Source organism: Mobula hypostoma, chromosome 17 (genome assembly GCF_963921235.1).
Source record: "Mobula hypostoma chromosome 17, sMobHyp1.1, whole genome shotgun sequence".
Taxonomy (NCBI): domain Eukaryota; kingdom Metazoa; phylum Chordata; class Chondrichthyes; order Myliobatiformes; family Myliobatidae; genus Mobula; species Mobula hypostoma.
The window spans coordinates 218,168-242,291 of record NC_086113.1 but is presented as its reverse complement, the minus strand read 5'-3'; the positions used below and the strand labels follow the sequence as shown (position 1 = coordinate 242,291).

The 24,124-nt window shown below is 41.4% G+C and overlaps 1 protein-coding gene across 6 annotated transcripts in view; it reads left to right on the top strand.

Moving 5' to 3' along the window:
• Positions 1-24,124, top strand: part of hycc1 (hyccin PI4KA lipid kinase complex subunit 1) — a 118,137-nt gene that overhangs the window by 78,406 nt on the left and 15,607 nt on the right. For all 6 annotated transcript variants that reach the window (XM_063069402.1, XM_063069400.1, XM_063069403.1 and 3 more), the window contains 2 exons: positions 13,485-13,572; positions 14,260-14,419. In XM_063069402.1, coding sequence (XP_062925472.1) covers positions 13,485-13,572; positions 14,260-14,419 — 248 coding nt within the window. The remainder of the gene's footprint in view (positions 1-13,484; positions 13,573-14,259; positions 14,420-24,124) is intronic.

The window sequence follows — 24,124 nt, the reverse complement described above, 5'->3', positions numbered from 1 at the left end:
TCAACCTCGATGCTTTGCAGTTCGCCTACTGGAGCAACAGATCAACGGCAGATGCCATGTCTCTGGCCCTACATTCCTTCTTAGAACATCTGGAGAATAAAGATGTATACGTAAGGCTCCTTTTCATTGACTACAGCTCTGCCTTTAATACCATTATTCCAAATAAACTGATTCCTAAGCTCTGGAACCTGGGCCTTAGCACTCAGATCTGCAGCTGGATCTTCAACTTCCTCACAGACAGGACCCAGGCTGTAAAAATAGAGGACAAGCTCTCCTCTACAATCACTCTGAGCACCAGCGCTCCACAAGGCTGTGTAATCAGCCCCCCCCCCGCTGTACTCACTGTACACCCATGATCGTGTAGCCAAGTTTCCATCAAACTCAATATATAAATTTGCTGATGACACAACAATTGTAGGCCGTATCTCGGATAATGATGAGTTTGAGTACAGAGAGGAAATTAAGAACCTGGTGGCATGGTGCAAAGACAATAACCTATCCCTCAATGTCAGCAAGACAAAGGAATTGGTTGTTGATTTCAGAAGGGGTAGCGGACCGCGTGACCCAATTTACATTAGTGGTGCGCAAGTGGAACAGGTCAAAAGCTTTAAGTTCCTTGGGGTCAATATCACAAATGACCTGACTTGGTCCAACCAAGCAGAGTTCACTGCCAAGAAGGCCCACCAGCACCTTTACTTCCTGAGGAAACTAAAGAAATTTGGCCTGTCCCCTAAAACCCTCACTAATTTTTATAGATGCATCGTAGAAAGCATTCTTCTAGGGTGCACCACAGCCTGGTATGGAAGTTGTCCTGTCCAAGACCGAAAGAAACTGTAGAAGATCGTGAACATGGCGCAGCACATCACACAAACCAATCTTCCGTCCGTGGACTCACTTTACACCGCACGCTGTTGGAGCAGTGCTGCCAGGATAATCAAGGACACGACCCACCCAGCCAACACACTTTTCATCCCTCTTCCCTCCGGGAGAAGGCTCAGGAGCTTGAAGACTCGTACGGCCAGATTTGGGAACAGCTTCTTTCCAATTGCGATAAGGCTGCTGAATGGACCCTGACCCGGATCTGGGCCGTACCCTCCAAATATCCGGACCTGCCTCTCGGGTTTTTTTTTTGCATTACCTTACTTTCCATTTTTCTATTTTCTATTTATGATTTATAATTTAAATTTTTAATATTTACTAATTTTTACTATTTTTAATATTTAATATTTATAATCCAGGGAGTGGGAAGCGCAGAATCAAATATTGCTGTGATGATTATACGTTCTAGTACCAGTTGTTTGGCGACAATAAAGTATAAAGTAAAGTAAAGTATGACCTTTTATTCTGAAGCTGTGCCCTCTGGTCCTAGACTTACCCCATGAAGGGAAAGAACCGTTCTATTGAGCCTTTCAAAATTTCATCTAGCACTTTGGATAGAAAGGGAACTATCAGGGATAGTCAACATGGCTTTTTACATGGTAGGTCATCTAGTAATGTGCCAGATGTTGAAGGGTATAAGAGAGGAAAACTGAGTGCAGTTACATTACAAGGGAGAAAGTGCACAAAAAAGCTGAAAGACCTATGGGTACACAAGTCACCCGGACTTGATGAACTGCACCCTAGGGTTCTGGAAGAAGTAGCATTCGAGATTGTGGAGGCATTAGACAGATGGAATATAAGGTGTTGTTCCTCCAACATGAGTGTGGACTCAGGTAGCCTCCAACCTGATGGCATGAACATTGACTTCTTAAACTTCTGCTAATGCCCCATCTCCCCACCAGGGAGTCGCGAAGGGACTACCACCCCACCACCCTCCGGATCCAGCACATTATCCTCCGCAACTTCCGCCACCTTCAACAGGACCCCACCACTAAGCACATCTTTCCCTCTCCACCCCTCTCTGCTTTCCGCAAGGATCTGTTCCTCCGCGACTCTCTGGTCCACACGTCCCTCCTCACGGATCTCCCACCTGGCACTTATCCCTGTAGGCGCAAGTGCTACACCTGTTCCTACACCTCCTCTCTTGCCACCATTCAGCGTCCCAAACAGTCCTTCCAAGTGAGGCAACACTTCACTTGTGAGTCTGTTGGGGTCATCTATTGCATCCGGTGCTCCCGGTGTGGCCTCCTCTACGTCGGTGAAACCCAACGCAGATTGGGGGACCGCTTCGTCGAGCACCTCCGCTCAGTCCGCCAAAACAGACAGGATCTTCCAGTTGCCACCCACTTCAACTCTGCTTCACATTCCCATTCGGATATGTCTATACGTGGCCCCCTCTACTGCCATGATGAGGCTAAACTCAGGTTGGAGGAGCAACACCTCATATACCGTCTAGGTAGTCTCCAGCCCCTTGGTATGAACATAGAATTCTTCAACTTCCGGTAATTCCCTCCACCTCCCCCTCCCTTCCCCTATCCCAGTTTCACTCTGCCCCCTCCCCCAGCTGCCTACTACCTCCTTCATGGTTCCGCCTCCTACTACCCATTGTGCTTTCCCCTATTCCTCCTTCACTTTTCCTGCCTATCCCCTCCCTGCTTCCCCTCCCCCACCCCTTTATCTTGCCCCTTACTGGTTTTTCACCTGGAACCTACCAGCCTTCTCCTTCCCACCCTCCCCCCCACCTTCATTATAGGGCCTCTGCCCCTTCCCTCTACAGTCCTGACGAAGAGTTCCGGCCCGAAACGTTGACTAATCGTTTCCACAGGTACTGTCCGACCTGCTGAGTTCCTCCAGCGTGTTGTGAGTTTTGCTTTGACCCCAGCATCTGCAGAGTATTTTGTGATGACAGGATAAATTTGTTCAATCCAAAGAATTTACGAAATTGAAACCATATTTGTATTGCATGTTTAATTATTGGATTTATCATTTGTTTATTTAATTTAGTAAATGCAAAGGGAAGCGCAGCTCCTAGAATAGAAGCCAATGAAAAACCCTGCACAGACTCCCGCTCGAGGTTCATCCATTGTGGACTTTGAGTTTCATCCAATTCTTGTGTCCAAAACGTTAAATATCAAATGTTAATTGCCCGGTAGTAAAATCTAACATTCAGCAAAGCCAAACCCTTTTTTTTGATTTCTGTAAATATTTCTTACTCAACCTGGGATTTCTGTTCTGCCATATATATGAAGAAATTTTAGAATCAATAATATCAAAAAAAGATTTATGGATAAAAATTGATACCGCCTGAAATAGATACAAAAGTTTAGGTAAAATAATCATCTTAATAATATTAATTCGACCAATCAAAGATAAAGACAAAGGGGACCATTTAGTAAACAGTTGTTTAACATGATCGATTAAGGGTAAAAAAATTAATTTTAAATAGATCCTCGTGCTTCTTAGTAATTTTAACACCCAAATAAGTAAAATAATCAGTAACTAATCTAAACAGTAATTGTCTATAAATTGGAACTTGCATATTTAATGGGAAAAGCACACTCTTGCACGAATAATGCCAAATATATTAGGTGAATCACGAATAGCAATTACCAAAGGCTCCAGGGCAATATCAAAAAGTAAGGGACTTTAAAAGTCAGCCCCGTCAAGTACCTCGAAAAAGCCTAAAAAAACAAGGATCTCTGATTATTGGTAAATACAGCAGCCAGAGGTGTACGATATATCAATTGAATCCAGGATATAAATTTTGAGCTGAAATTAAATTTCTTAAGTATATCAAATAAATATTCCCATTCAAGTCTGTCAAATGCCTTCTCGGCGTCAAGCGAAATAACACATTCTGGGGTTTTAACTGAAGTAGTGTATACAATGTTCAATAGCCTCCTAACATTAAAATGTGAGTAATGATTTTTAATAAATCCTGTCTGATCTTTGGAGACAATTTGTGGTTGTACCTTCTCTATTCTAATTGCTAATATTTTGGAAAAAATTTTAGAATCCACACTCAACAAAGATATAGGTCTGTATGACGCACATTCAGTGGGATCTCTATCTTTTTTAGTAATTAATGAGATAGATGCTTCGTAAAAGGATTGTGGTAATTTACCTACAGATAAGGCATCTTTAAAAATTCTACATAACCAGGGAGAAAGTACATCTGAAAAAAATTTATAAACTTCAAGTGTATACCCATCCGGGCTAGGTGCTTTACCAGAATTCATTGAAAGAATTGCTTTCCTTATTTCCCCTTTAGTAATGGGTGCATCTAATGTTAAACATTCATCGGCTGGTAATTTCGGAATATTTAGTTTTCTTAAAAATTCATGCATTATGGTAGGATCATCAGAAAATTCTGATTGATATAAATTGGTATAAAATTCTTGAAAAGATTTATTAATTTCATCATGGTCAATCGTCAAATTACCATCCCATCTACAAACTTTATTAATCTGACGTTTTGCCAAAGCAGCTTTCAATTGATTAGCCAGTAAATTGCCCGACTTATCACCATGTATGTAAAATTGACTGTTAGTTTTAAGTAATTGATTTTTAATCGGAGCTGTTAATAACAAACTATGTTACATCTGAAGTTCAACTCTCTCTTTGTAAAGCTCCAAATTAGGAGCAATGGAATATTTTTTTTATCAATTTCTTTAATCTTATCAACCAACATAAGTATTTCACTATTAATATGTTTTTTTCACTCCAGCTGAGTATGAAGTAATTTGCCTGCGAATATATGCTTTCAAGGTATCCCATAATATCCCATTGGAAATTTCTTCCGTTGAGTTAGATGAAAAGAAAAATGCAATCTGTTCTTTAATAAAATTATCACATTTTAAATCTTGAAGCAAAGTAGAATTGAACCTCCATTGTCTAGTACTAAAAATTGCATCTCTAAATTTAATTGATAATTTCAAAGGCGCATGGTTGGAAATGGCGATTGTATCATACTCACAGGTAGTGACAAATGAAACTAATTGAGAGTCAATAAAAAAGTAATCGATTCTAGAGTAACTATGATATACATGAGAAAAGAAAGAGAACTCTTTATCATTAGGATGTAGAAATCTCCAAATGTCTAAAATTCCAGAGTCAACTAAAAAGGAATTAATAAAAATAGCAGATTTGTTTTGGAAAAGCCTGTTTGGGTGTAGACCTATCCATCATAGGATTCAAACAACAATTAAAATCACCTCCCATTATTAACATATATTCATTTAAATGTTTAAAAAATTCAGGATAATCAATATTTGGTGCATAAACATTAACTTAAACTACTTTTTGGTTATAAAGTAAACCAATAATTAAAAGAAATCTACCATATGGGTCTGAAACTACATCATAATGAACAAATGAGATCGAAGAATCTATAAAAATGGAAACACCTTTCACTTTGGTTGATGAGTTTGAATGAAACTGTTGTTCCTTCCAAAACCTAAAAAAACGCTGATTATCCTCCTTCCTCACATGAGTCTCCTGCGCAAAAATAACCTGAGCATTCTATCTCTGAAAAACTTTAAAGATCTTCTTCCGTTTAGTTGGATGTTTCAGACCATTCGTGTTCCATGAAACAAAGTTAATAATATTATCCATGTTCCTTAAAGAAACCATATGGTAAGTAAAGGGTTAACCAAATTGTGCAGGAAACTCACGAATCAGGAAGAGGAACAAAAGTTTCAAGAGGAGCCGTAAGTTATGACAATACAGACATTTTTGTAGTTTCAAGTTAGCCCAAGTGGAAAAAAAAGTAAAACTACCCACCTCCCCCTCCCACAGAGCCCAGAAACCTAGTCAATTGGCAGCTAGTATACTAAGAACTGCCCAATCCCCATCTCTCTGATGGTAAATCTCCAATTATAAAAAATAAAATAAAAAATCCACCCATAGTCTAAACATTACAAGTGGAATGCCAAATATAGTTGGATGGAAAAAAAACAATCTTTTACCGACCATTTTAAAAGATCTGGTCTTAAGAAATAGAGCAGAGTACAATCTTAATAGTTCAAAAAAAATCAAATGATCAGCATGTCAAAGTATTAATAATTTTCTAAAACAGACACTTAAAAAATAAAAGAAAAATAAAATAGTTAAGGAAAAGAAAAGGGATATTAACATAGAACAGATAATAGCGAAAACAAAGTACCAGAAAACTCAGCCCAGTGCCAAAGCTCTACAAACGTAAAATGTCCGAATCTATATGCAGGTTATAAACTAATAAACCAGGTATATACAAACTCAAAAGAATGGTAAATTAATTAAACATCCGAGCTTAAGGAATGTTTTTCGAAAAATTGTTGTGCATCGACCATGGTTTTAAACCGTTTAAGCAAATTATCGGATAAAACAACTCTTTAGCAGGCGGGGTATAACAGCACCAGGCGAAAGTTCCTTTGGTGTAATTCTGACATCAGCGATCTAAAATGCAATCCACCAATAGTCTAAACATTACAAACGGAATGCCAAACATAGCTAAATGAAAAAAAAAACAATCCTTTACAGACCATTTTAAGAGACCTGGTATTAAGAAATACAACAGAGTACAATCTTAATAATATTTCAAGAAAAATCAAATAATCACCAAATCAAAGTCTTAATAGTTTTCTAAAGCGGACATTTAAAAATACAAAAAATAAGGTAATCAAAGGAAAGAAAAGGAATAATAACGTAGAGCAGACATAAGTGAAAACAAAGTACCATAAGACTCAGTCCAAGGCCAAAGCTCCATGCACGTAAAATATCTGAATCTATATGCTGATTATTAACTAGTAAACCAGGTGTATACAAACTCAAAAGAACAATAAATTAATTAAACATCCGAGCTCAAGGGATGTTCTTGGAGAAATTGTTGTGCGTCTTCCACGGTTTTAGACCATTTAAACGAATTATCGGGTAGAACAGTTCTTAAGCGAGCAGGGTGTAACAGCGTCGGGCGATAATTCCTTTGAAATAATTCCGACATTATCGATCTAAAACACAATCTTTCTTGGAATACCTCAGAGCAATAATATTCAACCAAACGAAACTTAAGATTTTGATGAACAATAACTCCTTTCCGACGAGCAATTCAAATTAAGTGCTCCTTAGTACTCACGTAATGAAACCGGAGAATAACGGGACGCGTTTGTAACTCTTTTGAGGGTTTTGGTTTTAATGAATGGTGTGCAGAATCGAGTACCGGAGGGGAAGAAAAGACTTCCTGGCCAAAGACTTCCATTAAAAATTGAGAAAAAAATTTAGTAATGTCTCCACTCTCAACATCTTCACTGAGTCCTATTATTCGCAAATTCTGTCTACGATTGTGACTCTGAGTCAATGGCTTTATACTGCTCCAATGTACGCGTAGTCGAATTTGATTTCTTTTCCAATGAGTTCATTCTAGAATCTCTCTGATTCCCCGCTTTAATAAGCTCTGAAATTTGTTACTGCTGTTTTTCGCTCTCTTTTCCAAGTGCTTTCAATTTACTTTGATTCTCCTTCAACTTTGCTTCCAATGCAGCGAATCTCTTGTCGAGCGTTTCATCCAATTAGTCCGAGATAGCTTGCAAAGTAATTTGAGATTGTTTAGATTGTTCGAAAGCACCTTCCTTCTTCCCGTTTCCATTTTCAGTTTCTTTGCCTTTGGCTAATGCCTTTCTTTGTCTAGACATTTCCGTCGATTAAAGTTCAAAATTCAAACGTATAAAGGTGTTAAAGGCACTTTAATATATATAATAGAAGGGTGATAAAATATTGAAAAATGTCTGGAGCCCAGCCAAAAATGACCTACTGCATCTAGCGCCACCAAGAGAGTCCAGAATGGTAATCTATTCATAGCGTTGAGAGATGGGGGAGTTCTTTAATGCATTCTTTGCATCTGTGTCTACTCAGGAGATGAACAGAGTCTAAAGAGGTGAGGCAGAATGGCACCCTGTACAAATTATGGAGGCGGAGATGTCTTAAGGCAACTTTGGGTGGATAAATCCACAGGGTCGGCCAAGATGTTCCCCCAGACATTATGGGAGGCAAGTGTAGAAATTGCTGGGGCCTTAGCAGAGATATTTAAATCATCCTTTGCGACAGACAAGGTACCGAAGGATTGGAGGATAGCCAATGTTGTTCTGCTGTTTATGAAAGGCTCATTTAAAAAAAAAACTAGGAAATCATCGGCTGGTAAGTCTGATGTAAGTAGTAGGAAAGTTATTGGAAGGTATTCTAAGGGACCAGGTATATGAGCATTTGGGTAGACATGGACTGATTAGGAATAGTCAGCATGGCTTTTTGTGTGGTAAGTCATGTCTAACTAATCTTAGTTTTCTGAGAAAGTTACCATGAAAGTTGATGAAGGCAAAGCAGTGGATGTTGTCTACTTGGACGTTAAGACATTTAACAAGGTCCGGCATGGGAGGTTGGTCAAGAAGGTTCAGTTGCTTGTCATTCAAGGTGAGGTAATAAATTGGATTTGACATTGGCTTGTGGGAGAAGTCAGAGAGTGGTAGTAAATGGTTGCCTCTCTGAATGGAGACCTATGACTAATGGAGTGCCACAGGGATCGGTGCTAGGTTCATTGTTGTTTGTCATCTATATCAATAATCAGGATGATAATATGGTTAATTTGATTAACAAATTTGCAGATGTAAATACTAATACTGTATGCATATTCAACTTCAATGTTTATGAGTAGTTTGGATAGGTACATGGATAGTTGGATATAGAAGGCTATGGTTCCAGTGGAGGTCAATGGAGTAGGCTGTTTAAATGGTTTGGCATGGACTAGATGGGCCGAAGGGCCTGTTTCGGTGCTGTACTTTTCTATGACTTTGTGACTGTATGATAGTCAGTGAGGCAGGTCACCACACTCTTCTTGGGCACCAGTATAATTGAAGCCTGCTTGACACAGGTAGGTACCACACAATGCTGATGCGAGAGGTTAAAGATTTCAGTGAACACACCATCGAGTTGATCAGCACAGGTCTTTAGTACTTGGCCAGGTACTCCTTTGGGCTGGATGCTTTTCTTGGGGTCACTGTCCTGAAGGTTTCTCACATGTGGGCTTCACGGACTGAAATCACAGGATCATCGGAGGATGTGGGAGTTTGTGATAGTTGTTCCATGTTTTGACAGTGAAAGCGAATATAGAAGGCATTGATCTTGTCTGGAAGTGAAGCCCTATTGTCTGCTACGTTGCTTGATAAAACTGTGCAAGAAGTGATGGTGTTAAAGCCCTGCACAACTGTCAAGCATCCTTCATTGATTCAAGCTCGGTCTGGAATTGCCACTTTGCCAATGAGATGGCTTATGGGGATCCTACCTGGACGTCTTGTAACTTTATTACAAGAGTTATTGAACTATTAAGTTATTGAACAGACAAGTTAGGAAAGTGTTTAACTGGAGGAAGGGGAAATATGAAGCTATCAGGCAGGAACTTGGAAGTATAGATTGGGGAAAAGATGTTCTCAGGGAAATGTACGGCAGAAATGTGGCAAATGTTCAGGGAATATTTGCGTGATGTTCTGCATAGGTATGTTCCAATGAGATGGTAGGGTACAGGAACCGCGGTGTACAAAGGCTGTTGAAAATGTAGTCAAAAAGAAAAGAAAAGCATACAAAAGGTTCAAAAGACTAGGTAATGAAAGGTAGTTAGAAAATTATAAGGCTAGCAAGAAGGTGCTTAAGAATGAAATTAGGAGAGCTAGAAGGGGCCATGAGAAGGCCTTAGCGAGCAGGATTAAGGAAAACCCCAAGGCATTCTACAAGTATGTGAAAAGCAAGAGGATAAGATGAGAGAGAATAGGACTAATCAAGTGTGACAGTGGAAAAGTGTGTATGGAACTGGAGGAGATAGCTGAGGTACCTAATGAATACTTTGCTTCAGTATTCAGTACGGAAAAGGACCTTGGCGATTGTAGGAATGACTTACAGCGGACTGAAAAGCTTGAACATTTAGATATTAAGAAAGAGGGTGTGCTGGAGCTTTTGGAAAGCATCAAGTTGGATAAATCACCGGGACTGGACGAGATATACCCCAGGCTGCTGTGGGAGGCAAGGGAGGAGATTGCTGATCCTCTGGCAATGATCTTTGCATCATTACTGGGGACGGGAAAGGTTCTGGAGGATTGGAGGGTTGCAGATGTTGTTCCCTTATTCAAGAAAGGGAGTAAAGATAGCCCAGGAAATTATTGACCAGTGAGTCTTACTTCAGTGGTTGGTAAGTTGATGGAAAAGATCCTGAGAAGCAGGATTTATGAGCATTTGGAGAGGCATAATATGATTAGGAATAGTCAGCATGGCTTTGTCAAAGGCAGATCGTGCCTTACGAGTCTGACTAAATGTTTTGAGGATGTGACTAAACACATTGATGAAGGTAGAGCAGTAGATGTAGTGTATATGGATTTCAGCAAGGCATTTGATAAGGTACCCCATGCAAGGCTTATTGAGAAAATAAGGAGACGAGAGGGCACAGTTTTAAGGTGCTTGGAAGTAGGTACAGAGGAGATTTGAGGGGTAAGTTTTTTTACACAGAGAATGGTGAGTGTGTGGAGTGGGCTGCTGGTAACGGTGGTGGAGGCGGATACATAGAACACAGAATAGTACAGCACATTACAGGGCCTTTGGCCCACAATGTTGTGCCGACCCTCAAACCCTGCCTCCCATATAACCCCCCCCACCTTAAATTCCTCCATATACCTGTCTAGTAGTCTCTTAAACTTCACTAGTGTATCTGCCTCCACCACTGACTCAGGCAGTGCATTCCACGTACCAACCACTCTCTGAGTAAGAAACCTTCCTCTAATATTCCCCTTGAACTTCCCACCCCTTACCTTAAAGCCATTTCCCCTTGTATTGAGCAGTGGTGCCCTGGGAAGAGATGCTGGCTATCCACTCTATCTATTCCTCCTAATCTCTTGTATACCTGTATCAATCTCCTCTCATCCTCTTTCTCTCCAAAGAGTAAAGCCCTAACTCCCATAATCTCTGATCATAATGTATATTCTCTAAACCAGGCAGCATCCTGGTAAATCTCCTCTGTACCCTTTCCAATGCTTCCACATCCTTCCTATAGTGAGGCGAGCAGAACAGGACACAGTACTCCAAGTGTGGCCTAACCAGAGTTTTATAGAGCTGCATCATTACATCGCGACTCTTAAACTCTATCCCTCGACTTATGAAAGCTAACACCCCATAAGCTTTCTTAACTACCCTATCTACCTATGAGGCAACTTTCAGGGATCTGTTGACATGCACTCCCAGATCCCTCTGCTCCTCCACACTACCAAGTATCCTGCCATTTACTTTGTACTCTGCCTTGGAGTTTGTCCTTCCAAAGTGTACCACCTCCGTGTTGAACTCCATCTGCCACTTCTCAGCCCACTTCTGCATCCTATCAATGTCTCTCTGCAATCTTCGACAATCCTCTACACTATCTACAACACCACCAACCTTTGTGGTGTCTGCAAACTTGCCAACCCACTCTTCTACCCCCACATCCAGGTCGTTAATAAAAACCACGACAAGTAGAGGTCCCAGAACAGATCCTTGTGGGACACCACTAGTCACAATCCTCCAATCTGAATGTACTCCATCCACCACGACCCTCTGCCTTCTGCAGGCAAGCCAATTCTGAATCCACCTGGCCAAACTTCCTTGGATCCCATGCTTTTTGACTTTCTGAATAAGCCTACCGTGTTGAACCTTGTCAAATGCCTTACTAAAATCCATATAGATCACATCCACTGCACTACCGTCATCTATATGCCTGGTCACCACCTCAAAGAACTCCTATCAGGCTTGTTAGACACGATCTGCCCTTCACAAAGCCATGCTGACTGTCCCTGATCAGACTGTGATTCTCTAAATGCCCATAGATCCTATCTCTAAGAATCTTTTCCAACAGCTTTCCCACCACAGACGTAAGGCTCACTGGTCTATAATTACCCAGACTATCCCTACTACCTTCTTTGAACAAGGGGACAACATTCGCCTCCCTCCATTCCTCTGGTACCATTCCCGTGGACAACGAGGACATAAAGATCCTAGCCAGTGGCTCAGCAATCTCTTCCCTCGCCTCGTGGAGCAGCCTGGGGAATATTCCGTCAGGCCCCGGGGACTTATCCATCCTAATGTATTTTAATAACTCTAACACCTCCTCTCCCTTAATACCAACATTCTCCAGAACATCAACCTCACTCATATTGTCCTCACCATCAAGTTCCCTCTCATTGGTGAATACTGAAGAGAAGTATTCATTGAGGACCTCGCTCACTTCCACAGCCTCCAGGCACATCTTCCCACCTTTATCTGTAATTGGTCCTACCTTCACTCCTGTCATCCTTTTTTTCTTCACATAATTGAAGAATGCCTTGGTTTTCCTTTACCCTCTTGCCAAGGCCTTCTCATGCCCCCTTCTTGCTCTTCTCAGCCTCTTCTTAAGCTCCTTTCTTGCTACCCTATACTCCTCAATGGACCCATCTGATCCTTGCTTCCTAAACTTCATGTATGCTGCCTTCTTCCACCTGGCTAGATTTTCCACCTCACTTATCACCCATGGTTCCTTCACCCTACCATTCTTTATCTTCCTCACCGGGACAAATTTATCCCTAACATCCTGCAAGAGATCTCTAAACATGGACCACATGTCCATAGTACATTTCCCTGCAAAAACATCATCCCAATTCACATCCGCAAGTTCTATCCTTATAGCCTCATAATTTGCCCTTCCCCAATTAAACATTTTCCTGTCCTCTCTGATTCTATCCTTTTCCATGATGATGCTAAAGGCCAGGGAGCGGTGGCAATATGATAGGGTCTTTTAAGAGACTCCATGGAGCTTAGAAAAATAAAGGGCTATGGGTAATCCTAGGTAATTTCTAAAGTAAGTACATGTTTGGCACAGTATTGTGGGCTGAAGGGCCTGTATTGTGCTGTGGGTTTTCTATGTTTGTTGGTCACCAGACTTTAATGCCTCTAATCTGGTTCTCAGCAGATTTTGGATCTCATGGTTCATCCAGGCTTCTGATTGGGGAAGACTCTGAATAATTTTGTGGGGACACACTTGTATAAATACTGTATTTAATATTTCATATTATGAGCTCCTCTTAAAAAAAAAAATGAGTATTGGTGTACAGTTGAAAACTGGGGATTTGTATCATTCCAGAGGTTAACGCTGTTCCATTAAGTGCTCCTTTTACAGGGGTCCCCAACCTGTTTTGCACCGCAGACCGGTTTAATATTGGCGATCTTCTTGCGGACCAGCTGACCGGGGCGGTGGGGGGTGGTGTTCAAATTCAACAGTGCGTGGCAGGGAATGAGGAAAGGTGCAGCTGACTCATATCATCAAATCATATCGTTTCCTCACGGCCCGGTAGCACATCTTTGCAGCCCGGTGGTTGGGGACCACTGCTCTATAAGATCACACCCTGTATAACTCTGCGGCACTACATGTGGACAAGGAGTTAGGGTGCTCGCATTTAAATTCTAGATGTGTTTTATGCTGGCCTGAATGGGAATGAAAAATATTTTTCTTATTTGAAGATATTATACACAAATTCATATTTTGTATGGATAGTTGGTTTACATTGCTTACTGTTTATAATTTCTGCTCTCCCCAGATATAATGGAGAATGGGACTTGGCTTGCAAAGCTCTGGATGATGTGTTGTATAGAGCACAATTGGAAATGTTTCCAGAACCTCTGCTGGTGGGTAATTATGTGACGTTTAAGATTTAGAGTTTATTCCATTGGGTTGTGATTTAAAAACTGCTCTTTTATGACAACTTAGATCTCTAAATCCAAAAACGCACTTAGAACATTACATCACAACACAGGTCCTTTGGCCCACGATGCTGAGGCAACTTTTTACCTTATTTTAAGACCAATCTAACCCTTCCCTCCTATATAGCCTTCATTTTTCTATCATCCATATGCCCATCTAAGAGTCTCTAAAATGTCCTTAATGTATCTGCCTCTACAACCACCTTTGGTAGCACGTTCCACACTGACCCTAACCCTCAACTCACCTTAGAACTATGCTCACTGATATTAGCCATATCCACCCTGGGAAAATGTCTCTTGCTGTCCACTTGATCTACAGTATGTCTCTTATCAGAACAGAGATGAGGAGGAACTTCTTTAGCCAGATGGTGGTGAATGTGCAGAATTCAATGCCTGACTCTGGAGGCCAAACCATTGGGTATATTTAAAGCAGAGATTGATAAGTTCCTGGTCAATAAGGGTGTCAAAGGTTACAGGGAGAAGGCAGGAGAATGGGGTTGAGATGGATAATAAAGTAGCCATGATGGAATTGTGGAACTTCTATGCTTTATGATCTTGTTTATAAAATGGCAAATGCTAAATTTAACTTATTGTTAATGAAACTTTTTGTAGGTTGGAAATGCAATCAAAAATACATTGCCCTCGTCTGCCCTAAAATCTTCAAAAGATGCACCACGATGTATTCAGGTAGAGATAACTCCAACCTCATCCAGAATATCTCGGAATGCAGTCACGAGTTTATCGATACGAGGACATCGATGGAAGAGAAATGGTAAGAACAAGATAAGTGTAAGGGAGATGGTTAGAACTGGATCAAAATAACCTTTAATTTAATATTTCATAACTATGTCACAAAGCAATCTACCCATTGTTGCATAAGGTGGTATGACATTTTAGATTTTAGTTTGGATAGGAAATGGTTTATTTGAATTAGATAACACAAGATGGAAAAAAGTGGTGTCAAAGTATATTTATTATCAAAGTATGTATAACATATACAATTTTAAGATTCATCTTTTTGAAAAGAGCTGTGTCAAAGTACATTTATTATCGAAGTATGTAAACTATATACAACCGTGAGATTCAGCTTTTTAGAGGCAGCCATGCCATGAAACAAAAAAACAATAAAATTCACAAAAACACCACAAAGAGTCATACATCCAATGTGTGAAAAAGAAACGACAGATCGTGCAAACAATTAAAAAGCAAACAAACAAGCCACAGAAAATGAACTGCACAATCCCTAAAAGTAAGTCCTCAGCCACAGAGTCTGGCTCAGTGCTGAGGTGAGTGCTGATGGCTGCAGGCCACAGCCATGGAGCCAGGCTCAGTGCTGAGGTAAATGCCAATCGCTGTAGGCCACAGCTGTGGCACCAGACTCAGCACTGAGTGCGTGCCGATGACTGTAAGCTGCAGCTGCAGAGTCAGTTCAGCACTGAGTCAAGTAAAGCCTCACGGAATAGTGAACTGAACTACCAGTTCGTCCTCTGCACTCAGCCCCAAAGGCCTTCATCATTTAAATATAGCTCAGCACTTAAATCGGCTAAACATCAGTTTGTTATCCGCTCTCAAGCCTGGGTGGGCCCCGCCACTTCAATCCAGCCCAAATTTCACTCCAGCCGCAAGTACGCTCCGGCAATGTCCACCTCAGCCATACCTGCATACTCGAGAGTTCAGTTTGCTAAATATTTCTGCATAAAACAAAAACACCAAGTCGTACAGACAGTTCAAAAGCTCACCTCCCAGTTTGGAAATTACAGGCTGCTGACTGCAGTGATTGTCGTCTTGTCAAAGTATACTTAGTAGAATTTTTAGTAGTTTTGTTAGCTGCCTGCAAAGTGTCACCTCATCTCTTCAGCACATCTCTGCGAGTCACCCTGGGCACCTCATTAAATATTTCTGAAGGTACATACTGTAACTTGACATGGACTGGGAATTGGTTACCTGGATACCATCCTGAAGAATTGTATGGGTGAAAGAGAAATGGCCGGGAGAGCACAAGAGAACTATGTAATACTTACCCTGCCCCCGCCCAGACAATAAATAAGGAAATCAATGATCATTTATGTTAATCACATATTTTTATTACATGTGAAGATGGTACACTAAAGGGGCTGTTTATTATTGCTTTAGTGGTTATGGTATTGTTGGGCCAAACTGAAATTTCAGCACATACCTGAAATGTGTACTGCCATAGAAGCAATAGATACAGTTTTGCAGTGCCTCTCAGGAAAAATGAAGCTGTGTTTAAAATGTTTTATTGTTGATGAAAAGTAAGTTATTTGTTTCTCTTTACATAGTCTGATAAAAGATTCTGATGATTTTGCAACAAAACTAATATAAAAATCTGTTTAATGAACTTTGATTGTATTGCTTTTGTGGTTCAGTTTAATTCATTTGATGCACTAGAAGGTATTGAATTCATAGAAAATTACTTTATAGCAATAAATTTGAGCAGAGTTTAGAGATAAGACATGGAAACTGTCCCTTTGTTCCATCACGTTCATGTTGAACATCAAGAAACCGTTTACGCTAATTCTGCATTAATCTTTTCTTTGTTCTCTCCACATTATAATCAAATAACCCCTCTCCCCTTCCTATTGTACCATTCACCAACACACCCCTCTCCCCTTCCTATTCTATCATTCACCTACACACCCCTCCCCTTTCTATTCTACCATTCACCAACACACCCCCTCTCCCCTCTTTCTATTCTATCATTGACCTGCACACCACAGTCTTTGTGAAGTTGGAGGAAGGCCAGATAATGTACAGACAACACCCAGGGCCAGAGTGGAAACTGGTGGTATGAGGTAGTAGTTTTACCATCATGCTGCTCTTACTTTACAGTTGGTATCTATATTTCTATTATGGTTGCTTGAATTGCTCAGGCAGTTATTACAAATAGATCAGCTGTTCACTCTTGCAATTTGCAAGTTGAAAGATATAGATGGGGAAGATTAACATAAGTGGTTGGAAGTAAGAGAGAACAAAATGAAAGTGTGGATGTTAACAACCTCCAGCTTTTCATTATATCATGGTGCTGCTGACTTATTTATGATAGTTGATCTCCCAACGAACTTCTTGTGGAACACTTTCAAACCTATACTCATAGATCACAAATTTTACTAACTTTGCTGCCATTATTCACTTTGTTCTCAGCTTAACATGATTCATCTGATTCTTCCCTTCTTTTATATCTGTGTTCATCACGGGGAACAGATTAAACATAAATGTACGTAACAAACCATAGACACTGACAATTATTTTGATTATACTTTCTTCCATTTTGCCTCATAAGATCATAAGGCATAGGAGCAGAATTGGGCCATTCAGCCCATCCAGTCCACTCTACCATTTCATCATGATTAATCCCAGATCCCATTCAACCCCATACGCCAGCTCTCTCACCAACTCCCTTGATGCCCTGGCCAATCAGGAATCTATCAACTTCTGCTTCAAATATACCCACGGACTTGTCCTGCGCCACAGTCTGTGGCAGAGCATTCCACAAATTCACCACTCCTTAGCTAAAAAAATTTCTCCTTCCTTCTGTTCTAAAAGGTCGCCCTTCAATTTTGAGGCTGTGCCCTTTAGTTCTGGATACCTCCACCTAGGGAAACATCGTCTCCACATCCACCTTTTCTAGTCCTTTCAACATTTGGTAGGTTTGAATGAGATCCCCACACATTCTTCTAAATTCCAGTGAATACAGGCCCAAAGCTGCAAAAGACTCCTCATATGTTAATCCCGGAACCGTCTTTGTGAACCTCCTCTGGACTCTCTCCAATGACAAAACATTCTTTTTGAGATATGGGGCCCAAAACTGTTGACAATACTCCAAGTGCGGCATGACTAGTTCTCATAAAGCTTCAGTAGATCTTCTTGTTTTTATATTCTGTTTCCCTTGAAATAAATGCCATCTTCTTCTGTGGGACATATCTATCTTGTGCGCTGTGAACTATTCCCAGAAACTTCAGCCATCTCTGCTCTTCTGTCATCCCTGCCTCTATCCTCCACCAAGCCACCTGGGCAAGTTCCTCTCTCATACCTCTGTAATTCACTTTATTCCACTACGATACTGATACTTGTGCTTCTCCCTCTCAAACTGCAGTATGATTTCAATCATATTACGATCACTGCCTTCCTAGGGTTCCTTTATGTTAAGCTGACAAATAAAATCAGGGTCATTAGATAACAACCAATCTAAGGTAGCCTTTCCCCTAGTAGGCTCAAGCATAAGTCATTCTAAAAAGCCATCTTGTAGACATTCAACAAATTCTCTCTCTTGTGATCTGACACCAACCTGATTTTCCCAATCCCCTTGCATATTGAAGTCCCCCATTACAATTCTGACATTACCCTTATTACATGCCTTTTCTAGCTCCCTCTGGAATCTCAACCCCACATCTTGGCTACATTTAGAGGTCTATATATGATTCCCATAATGGTTTTTTACCCTTGTAGTTTCTTTACTCCACCCAAAGATTTGACATTCTCTGACCCTATGTCACCTCTTTTTAAAGATGTAATTCCATCTCTTCCCTGTCCTTTTGATACAAAGTATATCCTTTGATGTTAAACTCCCAACTGTGACCTCCTTTCAGCCACGACTCGGTGATGCCCATAACGTCATACTCTGATTGCACCACGAGTTCATCCACCTTATTCTGGGTGCCACGCACATTTAGATACAGCACCTTCAGTTCTGCAGTCTTTCCCCTTATGAATTTTGCCTTTGTGGTGCAACTTAACTCTTTGCTCTGTCTGCATTTGTACCCAGTCATTGGCTTGTCCTTCCTTACATGCACATTTTATCTTACACCATCTACTTATAAACCTGCTGGCTCATCCTCAGCTCATGTTAGGTCTCCATTCCATTTTCCCTTTTCCTCTATCTTCAATAATGATACTTTCTGTGAAGTACCTTTGAAATATTGCCCTTCCTAATTGTGGTTTCTTCTTTCACCTTTACACACTCTCTTGAACTGAAGGAAGCAGAGCTCCCAATCCCCACCTTTCACCCACCATCCATCTGCGATATTTGACTTGATGCTTCTCTATGTATTAGTTTATTGGCGGCTTGCTAGACAGATTCCATGGTTATGTTATTATCAGCACATCACACAGACAAATACCCATACTGTGCTTCCAATTGCAACATTACTTATTTGGTTTCACTATCAGAAATATTTACTTTGTTCTTTACAAATCTCCACATCTCTGCAATTGACAATTAACTCCACCATTAGAAGGATCCTGTCCTGAAAGGTTACCTCTTTCCACAGTGGTTGCATGACCTTATTGAGTGTTTCCAGCATTTTGTTTTTAATGCCTATACTATATATTTGGCAGTGCTAAGAATAGGTAGTTGTTACCTTTTATTTTACTGATTCCAAAGGAATCCGATAACACATTTTTGATCATTGAGGAATTTAACTTTCCATTGTTTTAGTAACTCTTTAGTAACCATGTAATCATATAACCATATAGTCAGAGTCATAGTCATACTTTATTGATCCCGGGGGAAATTGATTTTCGTTACAGTTGCACCATAAATAATAAATAGTAATAGAACCATAAATAGTTAAATAGTAATATGTAAATTATGCCAGTAAATTATGAAATAAGTCCAGGACTATTGGCTCAGAGTGTCTGACCCTCCAAGGGAGGAGTTGTAAAGTTTGATGGCCATAGGCAGGAATGACTTCCTATGACGCTCAGTGCTGCATCTCGGTGGAATGAGTCTCTGGCTGAATGTACTCCTGTGCCCATCCAGTACATTATGTAGTGAATGGGAGACATTGTCCAAGATGGCATGCAACTTAGACAGCATCCTCTTTTCAGACACCACCGTGAGAGAGTCCAGTTCCATCCCCACAACATCACTGGCCTTACAAATGAGGTTGTTGATTATGTTGGTGTCTGCTACCCTCAGCCTGCTGTCCCAGCACAGAACAGCAAACATGATAGCACTGGCCACCACAGACTCGTAGAACATCCTCAGCATCGTCCGGCAGATGTTAAAGGACCTCAGTCTCCTCAGGAAATAGAGACGGCTCTGTCCCTTCTTGCAGACAGCCTCAGTGTTCTTTGACCACTCCAGTTTGTTGTCAATTCGTATCCCCAGATATTTGTAGTCATCCACCATGTCCACACTGACCCCCTGAATGGAAACAGGGGTCATCGGTACCTTAGCTCTCCTCAGCTCTACCACCAGCTCCTTAGTCTTTTTCACATATAACAATTACAGCACGGAAGCAGGCCATCTCGGCCCTTCTATTCCGTGCCGCACTCTTACTCTCACCTAGTCCCACCGACCTGCACTCGGCCCATAACCCTCCATTCCTTTCCTGTCTATATATCTATCCAATTTAACTTTAACCGACAACATCGAACCTGTCTTAACCACTTCTGCTGGAAGCTCGTTCCACACAGCTACCACCCTCTGAGTAAAGACGTTCCCCCTCATGTTACCCCTAAACTTTTGCCCTTTAACTCTCAACTCATGTCCTCTTGTTCGAATCTCCACCACTCTCAATGGAAAAAGCCTATCCATGTCAACTCTATCAATCCCTCTCATAATTTTAAACACCTCTATCAAGTCCCCCCTCAACCTTCTACGCTCCAAAGAAAAAAGACCTAACTTGTTCAACCTTTCTCTGTAACTTAGGAGATGAAACCCAGGCAACATTTTAGTAAATCTCCTCTGTACTCTCAATTTTATTGACATTTTTCCTATAATTTGGTGACCAGAACTGTACACAATACTCCAAATTTGGCCTTACCAATGCCTTATACAATTTCAACATTACATCCCAACTCCTATACTCAATCCTCTGATTTATAAAGGCCAGCATACCAAAAGCTTTCTTCACCACCCTATCCACATGAGATTCCACCTTCAGGGAACTATGCACCATTATTCCTAGATCCCTCTGTTCTACAGCATTCTTCAATGTCCTACCATTTACGATGTATGTCCTATTTTGATTAGTCCTACCAAAATGTAGCACCTCACATTTTTCAGCATTAAACTCCATCTGCCATCTTTCAGCCCACTCTTCTAACCTAAATCTCTCTGCAAGCTTTGAAAATCTACTTCATTATCCACAACGCCACCTACCTTACTTACTAATCCAATTTATCACCCCATCATCCAGATCATTAATATATATAACAAACAACATTGGACCCAGTACAGATCCCTGAGACACACCGCTACACACCGTCCTCCAATCTGACACACAGTTATCCACCACTACTCTCTGGCGTCTCCCATCCAGCCACTGCTGAATCCATTTTACTACTTCGATATTAATGCCTAATGATTGAACCTTCCAAACTAACCTTCCGTGTGGAACCTTGTCAAAGGCCTTACTGAAGTCCATATAGACAACATCCACCGCTTTACCCTCGTCAACTTTCCTAGTAACCTCATCAAAAATTCAGTAAGATTTTTCAAACATGACCTTCCACGCACAAATCCATGTTAACTGTTCCTAATCAGACCCTGTCTATCCAGATAATTATATATACCATCTCTAAGAATACTTTCCATCAATTTACCCACCACTGACGTCAAACTCACAGGCCGATAATTGCTATGTTTACTCTTCGAACCCTTTTTAAACAATGGAACCACATGAGCAATATGCCAATCCTCCGGCACCATCCCTGTTTTTAATGACATTTGAAATATTTCTGTCAGAGCCCCTGCTACTTCCACACTAACTTCCCTCAAGGTCCTAGGGAATATCTTGTCTGGACCCGGAGACTTATACATTTTTATATTCCTTAAAAGTGCCAGTACTTCCTCTTCTTTAATCGTCATACTTTCCATAACTACCCTTCTTGTTTCCTTTACCTTACACAATTCAATATCCTTCTCCTTAGTGAATACTGAAGAAAAGAAATTGTTCAAAATCTCTCCCATCTCTTTTGGCTCTGCACTTAGCTGTCCACTCTGATTCTCTAAGGGATCAATTTTATCCCTCACTGTTCTTTTGCTATTAATATAACTGCAGAAACCCTTTGGATTTATTTTCACCTTACTTGCCAAAGCAGCCTCGTATCTTCTTTTAGCTTTTCTAATTTCTTTCTTAAGATTCTTTTAACATTCTTTATATTCCTTGAGCACCTCATTAACTCCAAGCTGCCTATATTTATTGTAGATCCCTCTCTTTTTCTGAACCAAGTTTCCTATATCCCTTGAAAACCATGCCTTTCTCAAACTTTTAACCTTTCCTTTCAACCTAACAGGAACATAAAGATCCTGTACCCTCAAAATTTCACCTTTAAATGAGCTCCTTTTCTCTATTACATCCTTCCCATAAAACAAATTGTCCCAATCCACTCCTTCTAAATCCTTTCGCATCTCCTCAAAGTTAGCCTTCCTCCAATCAAAAATCTCAACCCTGGGTCCAGTCCTATCCTTCTCCATAATTATATTGAAACTAATGGTATTGTGATCACTGGACCCGAAGTGCTCCCCAACACATACCTCCGTCACCTGCCCTATCTCATTCCCTAACAGGAGGTCCAACACTGTCCCTTCTCTAGTTGGTACCTCTATGTATTGCTGCAAAAAGCTATCTTGCACACATTTGACGCACTCCAAACCATCCAGCCCTTTTACAGAATTGGCTTCCCGGTCTTGTGTGGAAAATTAAAATCTCCCACAATCAGAACCTTGTGCTTATTACAAATATCTGCTATCTCCTTACAAATGTGCTCCTCCAGTTCTCTGTCCCCATTAGGTGGTCTATAATACACCCCTATAAGCATCACAACACCTTTCCTATTCCTCAATTCCATCCAAATAGCCTCCCTGGACGAGTCTACTAATCTATCCTGCCAGGGCACAGCTGTTATATTTTCTCTGACAAGCAATGCAACACCTCTCCCTCTTGCCCCTCCTATTCTATCACACCTGAAGCAACGAAATCCTGAATATTTAGTTGCCAATCACACCCCTCCTGCAACCATGTTTCACTAATAGCTACAACATCATATTTCCAGATATCAATCCATGCTCTAAGCTCATCCACCTTTCTTACAATGCTCCGAGCATTAAAATAGATGCATTTAAGAAACTCTCCACCTCTTGCTCTGTTTATCCTTAATGGAGCAAACAACTTTGTTATCTTTTCTTCCTTGTCCCCTACATCTTTGGTCTGAGTGCTCCTGATCTCTGTCCCCTGCCTATCCTCCCTCACACACTGTCTACTAGCTTTCTCTATTTGTGAACTAACCTCCTCTCTCCTAGTCTCTTTAATTTGATTCCCACCCCCCCCAACCATTCTAGTTTAAAGTCACCTCAGTAGCCCTCGCAAATCTCCCCGCCAATATATTATTTAGGATTCAAGTGTAACCCGTCCTTTTTGTACAGGTCACACCTGCGCCAAAAGAGGTCCCAATGATACAAAAACTTGAATCCTTGCCCCCTGCTCCAATCCCTCAGCCACGCATTTATCCTCCATCTCATTGCATTCCTACTCTCACTGTCGCGTAGCACAGGCAGTAATCCCGCGATTACAACCTTTGGCGTTCTTTTTCTCAACTCCCTACCTAACTCCCTATATTCTCCTTTCATGACCTGTCCCCTTTTCCTACCTATGTCATTGGTACCTATATGTACCATGACCTCTGGCTCCTCTCCCTCCTACTTCAGGATATCTTGGACGTGATCAGAAACATCCCGGACCTTAGCACCAGGGAGGCAAACTACCATCTGGATCTCCAGACTGCGTCCACAGAATCGCCTATTTGACCCCCTAACTATCGAGTCCTCTATTACTACTGCCCTCCTCTTCCTTTCCCTACCCTTCTGAGCTACAGGGCCTGACTCTGTGCCGGAGGCACGGCCACTGTCATTTCCCCCGGGTAAGCTGTCCCCCCCAACAGTACTCAAACAGGAGTACCTATTGTCAAGGGGCACAGCCACTGGGGTACTCTCTTTTACCTGACTCTTCCTCTTCCCCCTCCTAACTGTGACCCACTTGTCTGCCTCCCGTGGCCCCGGTGTGACCACCTGCCTGTAACTCCTCTCTGTCAACTCCTCACTCTCCCTGACCAGACGAAGGTCATCGAGCTGCAGCTCCAGTTCCCTAACACGGTCCCTTAGGAGCTGCATCTCGGCTCACCTGGCGCAGATGTGGATGTCCGGGAGGCTGGGAGACTCCACGACCTCCCACATCCGGCACTGAGAACAACAAACTGCTCTCACACTCATACTGCCCCCTCCTCAAATAACAACAAAAAATGAATACCAAACCTTCCTCGCCTCGCCCATTTCCACCTAAGCCCGTTGAGCCAAAGCCCTTAAGCCTTCACTCTGTTCCCGGCTCACTCTGCAGCCCGCAAACTACGCTGCCCGCTGTATAAGGCTCTGTTCCTTTTAAATCTTCCGCGCTTCACTGCCCGACGTCACATGCCTGCGCAGTCCCGCCTCTCTGAACGCTGATGAAAAAAAAAC